Genomic DNA, 17,659 nt, shown 5'->3' with positions numbered 1-17,659 from the left:
CGGCACGGCCCGGCCCGCCCGCGGCTCATTGCGGACCTGCCGCGCCGCACGTACGCGGGAAGGCCCGGCCCTTCCATCCATCGCCTTCCCAACCATCCATCCCCTTCCCGATTCGCATTCGACTCCATACCATCCCCATCCCCATCCCCATCCCATCCCCTTCCCCATCCGCAACCCCTTCCCCATTTACATCCCATCCCATCCCGATCCTCTTCCCCATTCACATCCCATCCCGATCCCCAACCCCTTCCCCATCCACATCCCATCCCGATCCCCAACCCCTTCCCCATCCACATCCCATTCCCTTCCTGATCCGTCCCCCATCCTATCCCCATCCCATCCTCATTAACATCCCTCATTAACATCCCATCCCTATCCCCTTCCCCATCCCAATCCTTTTTCCGATCCACATCCCATCCCCATCCTCTTCCCGATCCGCATCCCAACCCCATCCCAATCCCCATCCTATCCAGATCCACATTCCATCCCATCCCATCCCCATCCCCATCCCCTTCCCGATCCCCATCCCACCCGCACCGGGACCCCGGCTCTGCCCCCCGTCCCCGAAGTTCCGCTGCTTCCCCGGAGCGTCCCTGCATGGTTTTGTGTTTTGTTTTGTTTGGTTGGTTTTTGTTTTTTTGTTTGTTTGTTTTTTTACAACGCTCCGCATTTATATCATACAAAGGTTTGGGTTTTAATTCCGCTCATTCTTGTTTTCTCCCCGCGGCTTTAAAATGAAACGCCACTGCGGGCGGTACCAAACGCGGCGGCATCCCCGTTTCACTGAGCCGTTCTCGTCTGTGCGAGCTCGCAGGTCCGGAACAAACACAACCCCCAGCGATGCTGTGCCCAGCCAGGAATCGCAAACCATTATGAAACACACACATCAGCCTTCCACTGCCTCAGAGGCCGCAAAATATTAATTAAGATGCTTGTGATTTCCTGTCTTTCCAAGCCTCAGGTTGTAGATTTAGACGGAAAGGTTCAACCCACATTTTGCTGCTCTTTTAACCCCCGGCCATGTGAACACACACGCACCGCACACGCCACAGCCGCGCACAGCTTTTCAAGTGTAAAATTACATTTTAGCAATTAAACCACAGAACTGACAACGAACAGGCAATTTCCTGTGAGCTGCAACTTTCCTTTCCCCGGTGCCTCCGGGAAAGCCCGTCCTGTTCCAGGAAGCGCCAAGGCTTTAATGCACAGCCGGGTTTCAGCCAAGGGCTGCAGGCAGAGGTTTGGGACCCCAGGATACACTCTAATCACTTGTTTCATTTTAAGGATACTAAAGATAACCTCAGAGAAGAAGGTAAAAATTGTGTGGCTTTTTTTTTAATTTACCTACTACAGGTGAGTTGTCATTGTCAAGGAAAACAAGATTTCCTTGCCTTTACCAAAATGAAATAAACAGAAACATTGTCTTACTGCCCACTTAAAGGAAAATAAGATGATGCTGATTTATGTAAACCCTGGAAAAAAATCACTAATCCTGCCTTGAGGTAAAAACTGTAATAGCTTTGGTAATAATTTTCTGTGTCTCTGTTCTCTTCATTTAAAACAGCCTCACATTTCACATTGCAGATTAACCCAAGCTTTTTAAAAGCACCACAACCAACCCAGAGCAATCCCTGTGCAAGTTTGCTTTTCCTTGCAATTCCATGCTGGAATGCAGCATTATCTGACATCTTTCCTGTTGCTTTGAGTATTTTCATACTAAAAAGCTACACCAACCTCCAAGTTTATTCCACTGGGATACAACAGCCATCGTTGTATTGACCAATATGGTGATAGCACAGATGAAAGTTCTGAATTAGGAATGTGTTGAGATTTGCACTTAAAGGCACAGCTAAAATCCTCCTGTTTCACATTATGATTATGCTTATATTTATTATCCAAAACTGATATAGTGATTCTTCAAAAGACATGACAGTTTGGGATATTTCTGTAACTGCACAGATCATATCTGAAGTATTTTTTATTTCACAGAAACAGAGAGTGGGTTGGGTTGGAAGGGACCTTTGAAGGCCATCTGGTTCCACCCCCCTGCCATGGGCAGAGACACCTTCACTATCCCAGGTTGCTCCAAGCCCCATCCAACCTGGCTTTGAGCACTTTCAGGCATAAGGATCTACAACCCCTCTGGGCAATCAAGTTCCTCATCTGTTACAGGACTGAATTAAACACATCCTTCTGCAGGTCATCAAAGAGCAGTAGAACAATTTTTCACCCATATTGCTTTGTATTCACAATGAAAACCAGAGAACTGCACAGAAATTGAAACATTTGCAGAAATATTGAGAACATCTAGAACTGCCTGAAGGGAAGTTCTGGCCAGGTGGGGGTTGGTCTCTTCTCCCAGGCACTCAGCAATAGGACAAGGGGGCACGATGGGCTCAAGCTCTGCCAGGGGAAATTGAAGTTGGAGATCAGAAAAAACTTCTTTGCAGAGAGAGTGCTCAGGGATTGGAATGGGCTGCCCAGAGAGGGGGTGGATTCCCCATCCCTGGAGGCTTTTCAGCTGAGCTTGGCCGTGGCACTGAGTGCCATGATCTGGTAAAGGGACTGGAGTTGGACCAAGGGTTGGACTTGATGATCTCGGAGGTCTTTTCCAACCCAATCCATTCTAACCCTGGGCTGGGGACTGGTCCACCCAACTGCTGGGAATCAGCACTCTGGGAATTCCTCCTGGCATGCTAATAGGATCACATGCTTATTGCCCAGCTGAATTCCTGAGTTTAAGACCTTAGAGGGGTAAAAAAACCCCAAACATATAAGGAGTTAGAAAAGAATATTTAGAAGAATGGTCTGAAATCAGGAAAAAGAACCAGAAATACAGGAGTGTCAAACTAATGCAAAATAAAGGTCAGTTCTGTTAATCTGCATGTTCTTGGATTTAGATCAATGATTTTAAACTTACAAGTGTTATTTACTATACAAATAGTATTTATATACTTACATATAATCTATTTTTATATTACTGAGCAAGAAGTCTACAAATAGTCAATTATGTATTCCTGAATGCTTATTTTGGGAAATAGTTTCTGTTTCTGCAGCAACACATTTTGGAATTCATGCTGTTCTTTAAGGCTTTTAAAACATGTTTCTTCTCCCTTTTTTATTGGCAGGCACAACACCACTCACCTGCTTCAAAATGTTGGTGTAAAATCCCCAGATTTTAGAAAAAAATGCTGTAAGAATCATTAAGGAATAGCAGAAGCTTGCAAAGATCCTTGCCATGTCCAAGTTTTGATTGTGTGTGTGTGGCTTTTCCCATGGCTGAAATAATTTCTCAGTTTCTAATTAAATTAAGTCATATCAGATTATCCTCCTGTAGCCTTTGCAGAACTGGAGAAACACAGAATTGCAATATTTTTGCAGTGAATAACATGAGAATAAAACAAAGGGCTAAGTTGTGTGGTTTATGCTGAGTGGAAGGGACAGATAAATTCCTTACTTATTTCACTCTGCTCTAGACACAAGAAATCTTTTGTCTTGTACCACTCAAAATGCCTTAACATTTGGTTTCCAGAGAAACTGGTTGCTTAGAAAAGCTGATTGACAACTGATTAGACACAAATTTCTTCCCAGAAGACTCACTCAGCTGCTTGTTTGGGTTGAGCACATGTGATACTTATTACTTCCTATTTTTCATCCAAATCCAGCAGCTGGGACCTCGTGACTCACCAGGAGGCCAATTCAGTCCTGCAGTTCCCCAGTGCCTTTTCCCAGGAATTACACAAAATCTGCAGGTCAGGTGCAGCTCTCAGATGTCACCCAGCAAGGACATTCCTGTGCAAGTGGGAGAGGCCCAAATATCAGTTGTAGATGAAGTTATACATTGATTTACACAATGGGAATTTAGGAAGTTCAGCTAAAGTACAGATGTCTGCATTTCACTCTCCTGCCTGACAGGAGCAGTTGCTCCAATGCATTGAACAGGAACAGCCTGACCATGGGAATGATGTTTCCCTACTTGTCCTCAACAGGAAAGTCACTCAATATTTCAAATTAATCAGAAACTTTCCTCCCCAAATAGATTTCCAAACTCAAGCCTTCAGCTGACACACAATTCACAAAACTCATGACACTGATGTTGAACTGTGAGATCATCACTGATCTTTCTGCATTGCAAATCCTCCTCCCCAGTTTTTAAACAACAGTGTGAATTTATTGAGGATTTTTGTTCACAGTTATAAAAATACATTGCATTGAATTATTATAATCAATGCTGAAAGCTAAAGCTTAAAAATTACCAAGTATTACTAAACTTGAGACAAAACAACATCAATTAGAAGCAGATACAATTTAATACTGGAAAAAAACACCCCAAACAGCAGCAAAAAAGCTCACCAAGTATCAAGAGTCATGTTTGGAAAAATGGGAAACATAAAGCCATCAGTTCACTGGGAATCCAAGTCCCACTGTGGGACTTGTCTGAGCAGCAAGAGACAACTTTGTGACACTGAGAAATCACTCCAAACTTCACCCTCCTGCAGCCTCCTGGCTGTACACACAGACAAGCAGTACTGGCAGGGGTAGCAGCAGCAGGAGGAGGACAAGGAGGTGCTGGAGAGGGTCCAGTGGAGGCCACAAAGGTGATTTTGGGGTCTGGAGCATCTCTGTGATGAGGAGAGACTGTGGGAGCTGGGCTTGGTTAGTCCACAGCAGACTGAGAGGGATCTTATTAATGCAAATAAATATCTCAGAGGATGGTGCCAGACTGCTCAGTGATGCACAATGACGGGCTGAGCAAAGGCCATAAACAAAGACACAAGTTGCACCTCAACAAGAGGAAGAACTTCCCACGGAGGTGGCAGAGCCTGGACCAGCTGCCCAGGGAGGGCGTGGAGTCTGTGTGGACATTCCAGACCCACCTGGATGTGCTCCTGTGTCACCTGCTCCGGGTCACCCTGGTGGGCAGGGCTTGGACTGGGACATCCCAGATGGCCCGGCCAACCCTGACTGTTCTGGGGTTCTGTGATGGCAGCGGCACAGAACGAGTGCTCTGGGGCAATAGTGCCCCCAGTGCTGCCATCGGGAGCCCAGAGGTGCCCAGAAGAGCCCAGAGGTGCCCGGGGACACCCCGAGGGGCTCCTCGCCCTCCCCGGTCCCTCACGCACGGAGCCGTGTCCGCCTCACCCAGCGCGGGCCCATCCGCGAGGCTCTGCCACACACCGCGCCTCACCCACCACCACACGCGTTTTCCCCTCGCCATTAGCACCGCCAAGGTGACACAGCCAAGCAAGCATCGACCCTCCTACACCGGCACTCCTGCGGCCACAGGCGCCATGGTGACTCCTGGCAGCGCCGCCATCTTGGCGCTGCCCTGCCCTCCCCCGGGGCGCTTCGCGCGCCGCGCTTTGCCCTCACCCAAGATGGCGGCGGGCCCGCCCTGAGGCGGGCACTGTGCGGGGCCCTCCGAGCGGCGGGGCCGGGCGGGACAGCGGCGGCGGCCACGGTGGAGGGACGGGGCACAGGGCACGGTGAGGGCACGGTGAGGACACGGTGAGGGCACGGGGGCTCGGCTCTGGGCGCGGTGGGTGCGTGTGTGTGTGCAGCGCTGCGGCGCCCGCGAGGTGTGGGGAGGATGCCCCGCTCCATGAGGGGGAGCCCCACCCTGAGGGGGGGAGCAGGTGCAGAACTGGGGGATAAAGAAAAATGAGCTCTGTAATGAAGATTCACCTGATACGTGGGCCTGAGCTTATTGGTGCTGGCGGTGAAGCTTTCAAGGTGCTCCTTTCAGTGGGTTTTGCTGGCTCGCCCTCAGCCAAGGGCGTGGAGGAAGAAAATAAATGTTTATTGTGGTGCTGGACATCGGTTTAATGTCCAACCCAACAAATTCAAGGTGTTGATATTGAATTGAAACAGCAGCACAAAACCACGTGTTTGTCTATAATCGTAGAATGTTCATAGTTAAAACTTTTGTACTCACTTCAAGGCGTGTTTATGATTTATTTATTAAAGTATAACTTTAAGAGGCTGCTTTGGTGCTTTTTATTCCTTGAGGCTCCTCTTACAAACAGCAGCCTGTGAGAGACAATTCCGTTGATGTTCATTGTCCAGCATCAAGCCAAGACTAATTTGGATGGTTGGACTTGTGCTTAATGAATATGGGGAGAGATATCAAAGTTTACATTAATGGATTAAACTCATGTGAATTATGTTACAAGTAGGGTGTAATATTTGTGATCTTCAGTGATCTTTATATATTTGATAACTTTTATGTTGCAGGCAGAGGAAGGCTTTGTGAGTGCAGAAATATCTTCTGGTGTATTGAGAGCAACTCACAGGAGTCATTTGAAAATTAAAATTTGATGCTTGACATCCGGAGGAGATGAGTGTGTGTTTTATGCATAAGTGGTTTCTGCTCTTTCGGTTTCAGGTGCTCTCAGTGTGTTGCTAAGAGATCAAAATGAAAGTCCTGGGTGCTTTTTGTTTAACTAAAAAGGCTTGGCTGAGGCTGCTCCTCTGGAGATTTGTATCCAAAGCAGCAGAAAGGCAGGAGTGTCATGTTGTATCCAAGAACAGCAGGATAAGCTGGAGCACAAGTGCTGTGGGGAGAGGCTGAGGGAGCTGGGGGTGTTTAGCCTGGAGAAGAGGAGGCTCAGAGGTGACCTCAGCACTGTCTGGAACTGCCTGAAGGGAAGTTCTGGCCAGGTGAGGGTTGGTCTCTTCTCCCAGGCACTCAGCAATAGGACAAGGGGGCACGATGGGCCCAAGCTCTGCCAGGGGAAATTGAAGTTGGAGAGGAGAAAAAACTTCTTTGCAGAGAGAGTGCTCAGGCATTGGAATGGGCTGCCCAGAGAGGGGGTGGATTCCCCATCCCTGGAGGTTTTTAACCTGAGCTTGGCCGTGGCACTGAGTGCCATGATCTGGTAAAGGCACTGGAGTTGGCCCAAGGGTTGGACTTGATGATCTCGGAGGTCTCTTCCAACCCAATCCATTCTATGATAACTAAAGGACTGAAAATCACATACTTTTCTTCTGTAAGAACCTGGATGTGCTCAGGCCTGCTCTCTTCATGTTTTTCATGGTTATTCAAACCTGATGAAGGCTGGCATTCTGCTGGAAGCATGTTATGAGCAGCTAACATTAATGCCACCCTCCTGGGCCTGGTTCTGTGGGACAGGCTGCCCAGGGAAGTGCTGGAGTCACCATCCCTGGAAGTGTTCAGAAAACATGTAGGCTTGAGGACATGGTTTAGTGCTGGAGTGGGCAATGCTGGGTCTTCATGGTCTTAAAGGTCTTTTCCAACCTAAATGACTCCATGATTTTATGCTGTAATTAGCAAAACCACTGAAAATGGTGCATGGGATTGCCCAGCTCTTACTGGTTAAAATTAGTACCTGTCTTTAATATCTACTCTTGGTTTCTGCCTAGGCTGAATGCACAGTCCTGTTGAGGAGAGACAAACATACTTGTTGGAAGCTCCTGGTTGTGTTCTTGGGTTGGAGTAGAAGATGGAAAATGGCAGGAAAAATGCTGTCAAAGAACCTCCATTCCTCTTGCTCTTTGATTTGTTTGAAGGGCCTCATGAATTAGGAATAACATTTCTGCTGGTTCTTGTTTTTGTCTTCTGGAATCTGGCTGTGATAGAAAGGAAGAGGCTCTTCCACCCCAAATGGGAAGTTTCTCCAAGAGTTCAGATTCCTGTTGTTGTTATGCAACTCTCCTTGTAACAGTTTTTCTTTGTGGTTTTTTTAAGTCTGCATGTTGCTCTTCCTGTGCAAAGAGACAGTGTTATGACCCTGGACATCTGATATAATCTAGATTGTGACTTGATAAGTGTTGAGAAAGTGCTAAATAGGGAGAGAGGTGGAGTATTCAATGATTTTTTCTGTTTGTTTGGTTTGGTTTTTTCCCAGTGGGGTTTCCTGACTCAGCCTGGGCTGTTGGGAGTTGCCCTTGAAGATGTACATGTTGGTTGAGAACCGCTCGAGTTCCCACCTGCACCTGAGGAGGTCCCCTGGCATCCGGTCCTGGTCTCTCTGCATTGGTAAGGCCACAGTTTATTTCAGAGCTGCTTCAAGGGAAGAGGCTCTCAGTAAATTCCTGAAACAGCCCTAACAAGAGGTGCCTGTCTCACAGGTGGTTTGCTTTCAAGAAGAGCAAGATCATGCTTTGAACTCTTCCTTTAGCAAAGCCACTGAATGAGTCTGAAGTCTCCTCCTCAGTGTGGCAGTTTTACTGTGAGACTGAAGGGAAGTTCTGGCCAGGTGGGGGCTGGTCTCTTCTCCCAGGCACTCAGCAATAGGACAAGGGGGCACAGCTCAAGCTCTGCCAGGGGAAATTGAAGTTGGAGAGCAGAAAAAACTTCTTTGTAGAGAGAGTGCTCAGGCATTGGAATGGGCTGCCCAGAGAGGGGGTGGATTCCCCATCCCTGGAGATTTTTCAACTGAGCTTGGCCGTGGCACTGAGTGCCATGATCTGGTAAAGGGACTGGAGTTGGACCAAGGGTTGAACTTGATGATCTCAGAGGTCTTTTTCAACCCAATCCATTCTGTGATTCTGTGGATGTGGCACTGAGGGAGAATCCACCATGTCTTGATCCAACCCCACTGTGATCACCAGCCCAGGGCACAGAGTGGGGTTGGATCAAGGTTTGGACTTGCTGATCTCGGAGGTCTTTTCCAACTCAATCCATTCTATGATTCTTCACTCTGTCATCTGTCAGAGGCTCATGAACAGAATTTCAAGGGAGTCCTGAAAGATCAAGAACAGAAAATCAGATGCCATACAGGAATATAAATGTGGAGCTTCTGAAGGTGCTGCATATTTAGGCTGGAAAACATCTCAGTTTTCATGAATGGAAAACTGCAATGTGGCCATTGGATCTTGTGTGTGGTTGATGGTGATCTCTGAAGGATGCTGGGTATGAAATGGGAAGTCATACAGGATGTTCTGAAAGGCATCTTTATAAACACTAATACACAGAAAAAATAAACTGCTTAGGGCTGTACTGAGGGAGCTGGTGGGGACAATGTGACATATCCTGCGTTCTGGCTGAGCTCCAACTGCAGTAACACCACAAGGCTGGCGTTGCCTCCAGTGATGCTGAGCCAAGACCTCTGCAGTTTCAGCAGCCCCGAGGACATGAGGGACTCTTTAGCTGCTTCCTCCTCCCTGGGAGAAAGATCTGGCAGCTTCTGACACAGCTTAATTGCTGAAGTTTTCTTTTGGCTCCACAGAGCACTTAAAGGGAAAAATAACCATTGCAGTGTTTGTGTCAGCACGCTCCAAGCTGGGCTCTGCTGAGAGGATACTGTAATGGTTACACTGAGTCCCTCTGAGCTTCTGTTCTCACTTGTGTCTCACAGCATTTTTATTTCTGACCTCTGTGCTTTTAGTGTCTTTGCAAAATGCAAGATTTTTTTATACTGAGTTTAAAAAAAAAATAACTGACTTTCATGTAGTGATTTATGTTGCAATCAGATTTGTTCTTTTTTTGAAAAGTGATGTTTTTCATCTGGGAATTTTAGATTTTTTTGTTCTGATTCTCCCCTCTTTTCCCCTAGGAATCGCCTCCATAGGTTTGGCTGCTGCTTATTATAGTGCAGGTAATGGCCTATCATTTTTCTTGAAGAATTGTTTCTTTTCTCTTGATCTGTTTTTCATGCTGGTGATTCCTGTGCAGCTCCAGCCTGGCCTGACAAAGGCAGGGGGGTACCTGTCCCACTTTGTGTCAGGAATATTAAAATCAGGATGTTTGTTGCCTGTCTGGCTTACAGTGCTTAATGCTCTAGTTCTCATTTAGCCTCACTCTCCATTGTCTAATAATGCTGTTCAGTTCTCTGTGGTGTTTGTACTCTCAATGTGATTTGTAAAGGTGATTGTACCTGACCCTCACAGCTCTCCTGGGAAGACACACAGTGATTTCTTGCCACCACAATGAAATGATTCCTTTGCCTCTGACAAAAGTGCTCTGTTTCTGTGGAAACTGTCAGACCATCCCTGGCAAAGATTACTCACAGAAACACCTTTAGAGATCAGACAGTACTGATGCTCCCTCCCCCTGCAGCAGAGCAGACTGCACCCATTGCCAGGAATCCTTCCCTCCCTGGGGCTTTTCCTGGGAGCTGCCCTGTCATTCTCATGCTGCATTCTGTTAACATCGGGTTTTAAAACTTAATGGTCTGCAGGAATGTGCTGCCAATGTACTCCATGTATTGTTAATGAAGGAGCAAAGGCAGTGAAAGGTACTCGAGCCACCAGCTAAGTCAGCCTTGTTTGGTTTAACACATTGCAACCAAGGGGAGAGGCTGAGGGAGCTGGGGGTGTTTAGCCTGGAGAAGAGGAGGCTCAGAGGTGACCTCAGCACTGTCTGGAACTGCCTGAAGGGAAGTTCTGGCCAGGTGGGGGTTGGTCTCTTCTCCCAGGCACTCAGCAATAGGACAAGGGGGAATGATGGGCTCAAGCTCTGCCAGGGGAAATTGAAGTTGGAGAGCAGAAAGAAATTCTTTGCAGAGAGAGTGCTCAGGGATTGGAATGGGCTGCCCAGAGAGGGGGTGGATTCCCCATCCCTGGAGGTTTTTAAGGTGAGCTTGGCCGTGGCACTGAGTGCCCTGATCTGGTAAAGGGACTGGAGTTGGCCCAAGGGTTGGACTTGATGATCTCAGAGGTCTTTTCCAACTCAATCCATTCTATGATTCTGTGATTCTATTCTAAGTTTTCTGAAACAATCCTGGCCAAGGCTCTGCCTTCACTTAAAAGCCTGAGTAAGCAAATCACTCAGGCTGCTGCATGGAAACATTTGCAGGACATGAAATGCAAATGTTTGTTTGTTGGGAGGACCAGCTGCTTCCTTGTGTGCAGAAACACGTTTGTTCAGTGTGTTTTCATTGTCTCTTCCCCTTGTCCTCTGCAGCACAAATATTTGGTGGCTGACAGAGGGTGGGCAGTTCTGTGGATGCCTTTTAAGATGCCTTTGCTTTTAGAGAAAGATGCAATGTTACAACCTTGCCAGGAATAACATATGCTTGTAATTCTATGTGGTTTGAAGCCCAGTGTGAATGAAATCTCTGAAAAATGTGAAGAATTTCTCTGTTTTCATCATGAGAGAGCTGTAAAACCGCTTGTAGTACACAAAAGGGAAAATGTTCCATCAGAGAAACCTTTTTCCCTTTTATTGCCTTTAAAAGGAACGTGTTGCTTTTAGAACTGTTTGAATACCAAGGAAGAAATAAAAAAAGCTGAATTTGTGCATTTTTTGCATTGTTCAGACAGCTTGGCATGGAAACTCTTCTACATGTCTGGGTGTTTCTTTGTGGCAGCGCAGAATCTGGAGCAGTGGGAGGTAAGAGCTGAGCTCAGGAAATGAGGTGGGGTGAGTAAGAAGCTGTTGGCAGGTGCTGATTCCAGCAGCCCCACACTCCTACTCAGTCCAAGTAGACAAGTTATGCCTTTGGGGACACCCTCTAGGTTTGCTGTGCTGGGTGGGACTAGAATTGGAGCAATAATTCTTTGACTATTAAAGTATGAAAACGTGAAGTTTTGCCCCAAAATGTTTTGTGGCCTTGTCTTGTATAAAAGAGGGTGAATGACCAGCACTTTCAGCTGCCACAACATGATTTTGTACTTGCCCTTCCAGCTGATGGCAGAACAACCATTTAACAGGGGAGCTCTGACCTTCCAGGATGCTCAGCTGTTTTCCTCTGGTTTATAAACTTGTGGGTGTTGATTTGTTGGGAGTAGAACTGAGAGCAATAAGCCCTTACATGGATTGTGACCTTGCTGACCTGAGCTGTATTAGAATGTGCTACTCACACAGGAGACATGCTCTTTTCACTGACTGTCAGGGATATTTGGGGTCTGGTGTAGGCCTGGCCCTCAGAGACAGCACTGGAATGCCAAATGCTTACACCAGAAGTGAAAATTACAGCAGTTACAGGTTAGTGTTCAAATTTGATTCCAGACAAAGTTTTTATGACACAAGAAATGTGGCAGGAGGGGCAGAGAACCCAGTTGTAACTCCCCTCTAGAAGTCACACAGGAGATATGGTAAAGTCTCTTTTAAAACCAAGAGCAAGATTGTGATTTTCACAGCCTAATAATAGAGGAATGTCTCTAAACTAGCTGTGTGTTTTTCTATGTTATTTCCCCATAGAACTATTTTTATTTTACTTTGAAGCACAGCTATTGATGATGTGTTTAAGAAAACCTTGATTTTGTTTCTCAATTTTACAGGAAGCTGTATTTGATAAGGACAAGGGAACAGTCTGTCTGAAAACATTCAATCTGTACAAAAAACTACTGACCTTGTCCAAAGGAGGCAGTGAACAAGGTGAGAGAGCAGCATCTGTTGGAAAATGTGGTGAGCAGCACCAGAAATGGGTGTGTGCCCATTGAATGGGTTCTCTGGAGTCCTGTACTCCAATTAAGTTGCAGCTGTTTCCAGATCTACTTTGTTCCCAAGCAGCACATGTAACAATCTGCCTCTCAGAGCCCAAATGCATCTGGTTAATTGTTTCAATTCAAGGTAACTCTGCTTACACCTTGTTTTCCATGGCAGTCTTAGCCATTCCTTTGGGATGCTGATGTCCAGGTTTGCCTTTCCCTTGGCCAGCCTGCTTGGCAGGTGGGACTGGTGGAAAAACCTCAATTTTGCATCCAGAAGTTGAGATTTCTGTAATCTAATCAGGTTTTGGTAGCAGATAAATGTTTAGATACCTATGCAAGCAGACTTGATGCATCCTGCAGGTAAATAATATACAACTGAAGCAGCATATTCAGTGGGCTCAGTTTAATGCAGCACTTGGAGTCTTTTGGGCTCCCTGTTGTGTTCACAGAACTGGCAGTGTGTGTGACATGGCTGGGTCACTGTGAGTCAGGGGCTTTGTTGCAGACTGAAGCAGGACCCTCTTCCATGTCAAAGGTTTTATTCTATCTGCTGACCCACATCAAATCAACTCTCAGTATGCTTAAACTGGCAAAATTTGGAATGTCCTTAAGCTGAGTTGGTTTTTAAAGCAGTTCATTTTGGAGGCGGAAGGTAAGAGATGTGGAGAGAAGGATATTTAACATTTCTGCACTTCTCTTTAGGGAATGTGTGTATGCACTGGGGAGCTGAGCACGTCTCTGCCTGAGAGGTTATTTGGTAACATTTGGTGATATAAATATCTGTTCCAGGTACCATGAACGTGGGGTGCAGAGATCAGCAGGTGCTCTGAGCAGTGAAATACCTCAGTATTTGTTCAATCTCAGTGAACTCCATACCTGTTTACCTTCTGTGTACAGAAAAATGGTTACAACTGTCATTACGGTGGGAAGCAGACCTAGCAAATGGGTGGTTCCAGTGCCTGGCAGGCTGTGCATGCTGTTCCTCAGGGCCTGTCCCAGCTGTGGGCACACCCTGCCCAGCTCAGCAGCCGTTTGCTGCTGCAGGACCGCCCCGGCCGTGTGTGCCCACAGGGCAGTGCTGTGAGGGGGCCCAGCAGTGCTGCCAGGCTGCCCTGTGCCCACCTGTGTTTGCAGTGGTGGCTCTGCTCAAGGAGATCCGGGACGTGAACGTGGAGGAGGAGACCGTGCGGTACTTTGGGAAGGGCTACCTGGTGGTGCTGCGCTTTGTCACCGGCTTCTCACACCCCCTGACCCAGAGCGCCGTGCTGGGCTGCAGAAGGTGCTGGGGGGCTTGGAAACCAGGGCCAGGGAGGGGGGAAGGACAGCCACGTGGGGCAACAAGTGCCAAGTGTTGAGGCTTAAGCTCAGTTTTCAGACTTGCTTGTCTGACCTTGTGATAGTTTAACCTTTTGAACTGTAAAGGTTTTCAGTTACAGACATTGGGGTAGCACTATTAGTGTTTAGATATCTAAGATAGATTTGTCTATCAGTGTTTAGATACCTAAGATAGATTTGTCTGTCAATATTTAGATACCTAAGATAGACTTATCAGTGTTTAGATATCTGATAGATTTGTCTATCAGTATTTAGATATCTAAGATAGATTTGTCTATCAGTGTTTAGATATCTAAGATAGATTTGTCTATCAGTGTTTAGATATCTAAGATAGATTTGTCTATCAGTGTTTAGATATCTAAGATAGATTTGTCTATCAGTATTTAGATATCTAAGATGCCTCTATGGCAGCGTGTCTGCTGGAGTTGCCTTCCTCAGCCAAGCAATGGCAGAGGGGATTAATTGTGTGTTGCAAACATTCACTGTGTTAGTTAACATGGGACTGACTTGTTGTAAGCATTGAGAGTAAGGAACCTTGCAGTGAAAACTGGGGAAAAGATTGAGTTGTTCTGCTGTGGAGGTAATGGCTTGGTGTGGGATGCTGTCAGTCCTGCTCCATGCCATGTCTGTCCCTCCAAGCAGTTATTCCCAAGAATTAGCATGCTTGTTCTTGTCTTGTCAGCACCACAGTTCCACTAACTCTTCCATTGTTTCCTCTTTTCCACAGTGATGTGGAAGCAGTTGCCCAACTCATTACAAGGTTTCTGGAGCTGCACAGAGTAGAGAGCCCCCAGGATCTCTCTCAGAGCAGCGAAACAGAGGCGAGTGATGCAGATGAACCACAGGATAAACACTGGTAGTCATCATGAGCTGAGGCAAGCAGAGGCTTTCACACATCTGGAAAATACTCTTCATAAAAGGAAATCCCCCACAGCCCTGACCTGGGCATTTCTCTGCAATTGCAATGGGAGGAATCTGTCTTAATGGACCTCATTTAGGGCTAAACTGCTTCAGGACCCACATTTCCAGAATTGCTGTTGTAGAGTCCAAAGCAAATTCTGTTTTGTTTGCTCCTCTGCCTTAATTCCTGCATGTGGACACTGCTGGCTTTTGAACTTGGTCAGCTTATCAGACTTGTCTAGGAATAGTTATTTATTGATGAATTGGTTAGAAATAATTGCTTGCCAGTTAATGAAGTGGAGAGGCAGATGTAAACGTGACTTACTGCAGACATCTGCTGCAGGTACTGTAAATGAAATGTAGAAGAGTTGAGTTTGTAACTGGTAGCACAATGGTATAAATGACTGATATATTGCTAAAATGGTTTTAAGCAGCTCAATAGATGCAATTGGGTGATACAGAGTAGTGACACTTTTATACTCTCTACTGCTGACTTGCCATTAGATACCTGTGGAGATTAAAGTCTGAATTGCCTCTCTTGGAATTCAAAACATCAGGGTGTTTAACCTGAAATGTCTTAACTTCTCTTGGACTTACTGCAGAGCCATGAATAGTAAAGATCATGCTGATGTTCAGTGTCTTTGGCATGTTCTAGATTAACCCTGTTCTGCTTAACTCCTGGGCACAGACTACCCCAGGACAGAATAATCTTTTTCTAGATCTCAAATGTTTACTATTTTAACTGTGTGTTTAGAAAGGAAGCAAAGACCTCCATTGCTTTAGGTAGGGAAAAGACTGATGTCAAAACAACGTGGTAGCCTAGAGTTGTTTAGTATTTCCTCACTTGAAATAATACCAAAGTGCTAAATAATAATTTTTTTAAGATAGCTGGGATAGATTCCATGTTTGACTTGTACTGTGTTTTACTCCAGGTGTGTGGTGTCCTCTGTTCTGACCAGTGATTTCACAAATAGTTAACATTCGTATTTTTGAAGTAAAAACTACCTCTTTAAGTCAATGCATTCTGTCTAGAAGTAAAATTCCATCATGTCTACATCAATATGTCAAGAAAAAAGTTGTAAAGAGCTGAAAGTTCCTTCAGCTGCTAAAACTGCTTGTACTAAAGTTCACAAGGTTTTATTTGGGAATCTTTTAGTGTTAAGACCTGAATTAGAAAATACCTACAGAATTTGACCCTGAGATCAGCTCAGTTGGTTAAAACTTGGTTGTAATAATGCCAAGGTCATGGGTTCAATCCCCTGTGTGGGCCATTGACTTAAGAGCTGGACTCGATGATCCTTGTGGGTCCTTCCAACTCAGAATAGTCTGGGATTACTTGCAGGAGAACTGAACAGGGTACAAGGTAACTGCTGTCTGCTTTCCTGCTTGGCCAGCAGCAAATGTCTCCTGGCAGCAGTTCCTTCAGGACTTCAGAGCCTGTGTTTGTGTTTCAAACTTCTCTACCTCTACAGAGAGCAGGCTTTGAAAAGCTTTCAGCAGGAGCCATGTCCTGTTGTGTGTTCCACAGAGCTGAAACTGAGCCCCTGTGACCAGAACCAGGTTGGACCAGGCTTTGCCCTCCAGCTGTCCAGCCCTGGGCTGTGAGGGAAAGGCTCACAGTGCTGGCAGGGTGGAGGTGAGCTCACTGCAGCACAGAATGGGTCTGCCTCCCTTAAAGAGGAAAAGAAACTTGTCATCACCTCAGGTATCAGCGCAGACCTCTGCCAGGACATGTGTGGGAAGTCCTCTGAGTTGGGATAATCCTGTGCTTTTCATCCCTACTCCCCATCACTGCTACTGGGAAGCTGCTCTGGATGAGTGTGGGAAAATGAGGCACTTAGCTGAGTTTGGCCTTTGTTCTGAGGCACAGCTGTAACCTAAGCATAAACATCAAACCTGTTTAAATGTTGCAGGGTGGAACACCTTGGAGAGTTCCTCATTTAAATCCACTGTAATATATTCCTCATTTTAGAGAGAGGAGAATGAGATTGGGCACTTGAAGAACTCTTTTTTCCCCCCCACAGTGTAAAATGAGAGTGGTGAGTGTTCTAAGGACTTCAGTAAGAAATACTGAAAAACCCTGGAGTGTTTAATGGTGTAATGTGAGCACAGGGGCTCAGCCTGTGGTAACTGCTGCTCTGTATGCAGGATATTCAGAGGGCATTCCTGGTGTGCATTGCACTTACATCTGAGCCCTGGAGTGGACCATGCATAAAACAGAACAAATACCTGCATTCAGTCTCAGCCACACTGGGTGTCTTTTGTACTCCCTTGAGAGCTGACATTCCATGGTGTAGACCACGCTGGTTTCCAGTTAAAAACCAGCTTTTGAAGGTACCTGTACTGGTGTGACCCTGCACTGCATCATGTCTGCCTCTGCTGAGCTGCTGTGCATTCATTCCCACTGTCAGTAATGCATGTCAGGCCAGCTGGGGACTTGTGCCTGCACAGCTGTACTTTATACAACTTAAATTATTGAAAACCAGACCTCAGGAGAGATCTAATGCCCTGCCCATAAACCCAGCCCTTTCTGTCCTGTCCTTTACTGTGCCTGTGCTGTAGTGAGCAGAGGGCTAGGAGTGCATGCTGTACAGAGGGAGGGCACTGCTTGAGGTAAGGGCTGATCCAGTACTGGGGTACTGCACAGTGAAACAGGATTGATTGTTCAAGTCTCAGAAGAAAATCAAAGTATTTAAACTGTCCAGTTGAGATCTGAGTTTTGGGCTGTATTTCTGGAGTTACAGATACCAAAAACTCAGCTGGGTTACACAGTAAACAGAGTGCTGGTCCTGACACTGTCGTAGATTGCTGAGAGGCCAAAATGCTTCTTGAAACTGTTTAGAACTTGCCTTTTTTTTTACTGTAAACTTGCAGGTAGAATTGCAGCAAGGCCTTGTTATACTTTTTTTTAAAAGTCTATTGTTAAAATCAACTTTGATAACTTGTTTTGCATCACTGTAGTATTTTGTATTGTTTTTAATTAAAATTATTAAAATATTAATGGTTGTCTAAATTACTGTTTGACACAGACCTACTGGAGGTGTTAATGGGGATCCAGCTCTCCACTGGTGAATGAATTTCCATC

General features: G+C 46.0%; 1 protein-coding gene across 3 annotated transcripts; it reads left to right on the top strand.

The window, feature by feature from the left end:
• The first annotated feature begins 5,378 nt into the window (after positions 1 to 5,378).
• CYBC1 (cytochrome b-245 chaperone 1) lies at positions 5,379 to 17,569 on the top strand. Of its 3 annotated transcripts, none has more exons than XM_071573722.1 (7): positions 5,379 to 5,486; positions 7,869 to 7,999; positions 9,519 to 9,560; positions 11,223 to 11,296; positions 12,187 to 12,283; positions 13,474 to 13,618; positions 14,402 to 17,569. In XM_071573722.1, the coding sequence occupies exons 2-7, from the start codon at positions 7,915 to 7,917 to the stop codon at positions 14,532 to 14,534; spliced, it is 576 nt and encodes a 191-aa protein (XP_071429823.1). In that variant the 5' UTR covers positions 5,379 to 5,486; positions 7,869 to 7,914; the 3' UTR covers positions 14,535 to 17,569. The 3 variants fall into 3 exon arrangements, with proteins under 3 accessions (XP_071429823.1, XP_071429821.1, XP_071429822.1); XM_071573720.1 differs by having other exon boundaries at positions 5,379 to 5,497; XM_071573721.1 differs by having other exon boundaries at positions 5,379 to 5,508.
• Positions 17,570 to 17,659: the final 90 nt, after the last annotated feature.

The sequence above is a fragment of the Pithys albifrons genome, chromosome 19 (assembly GCF_047495875.1).
Source record: "Pithys albifrons albifrons isolate INPA30051 chromosome 19, PitAlb_v1, whole genome shotgun sequence".
Taxonomy (NCBI): domain Eukaryota; kingdom Metazoa; phylum Chordata; class Aves; order Passeriformes; family Thamnophilidae; genus Pithys; species Pithys albifrons.
The sequence above is the reverse complement of the archived record's forward strand: the minus strand, read 5'-3'. Positions and strand labels throughout refer to the sequence as shown.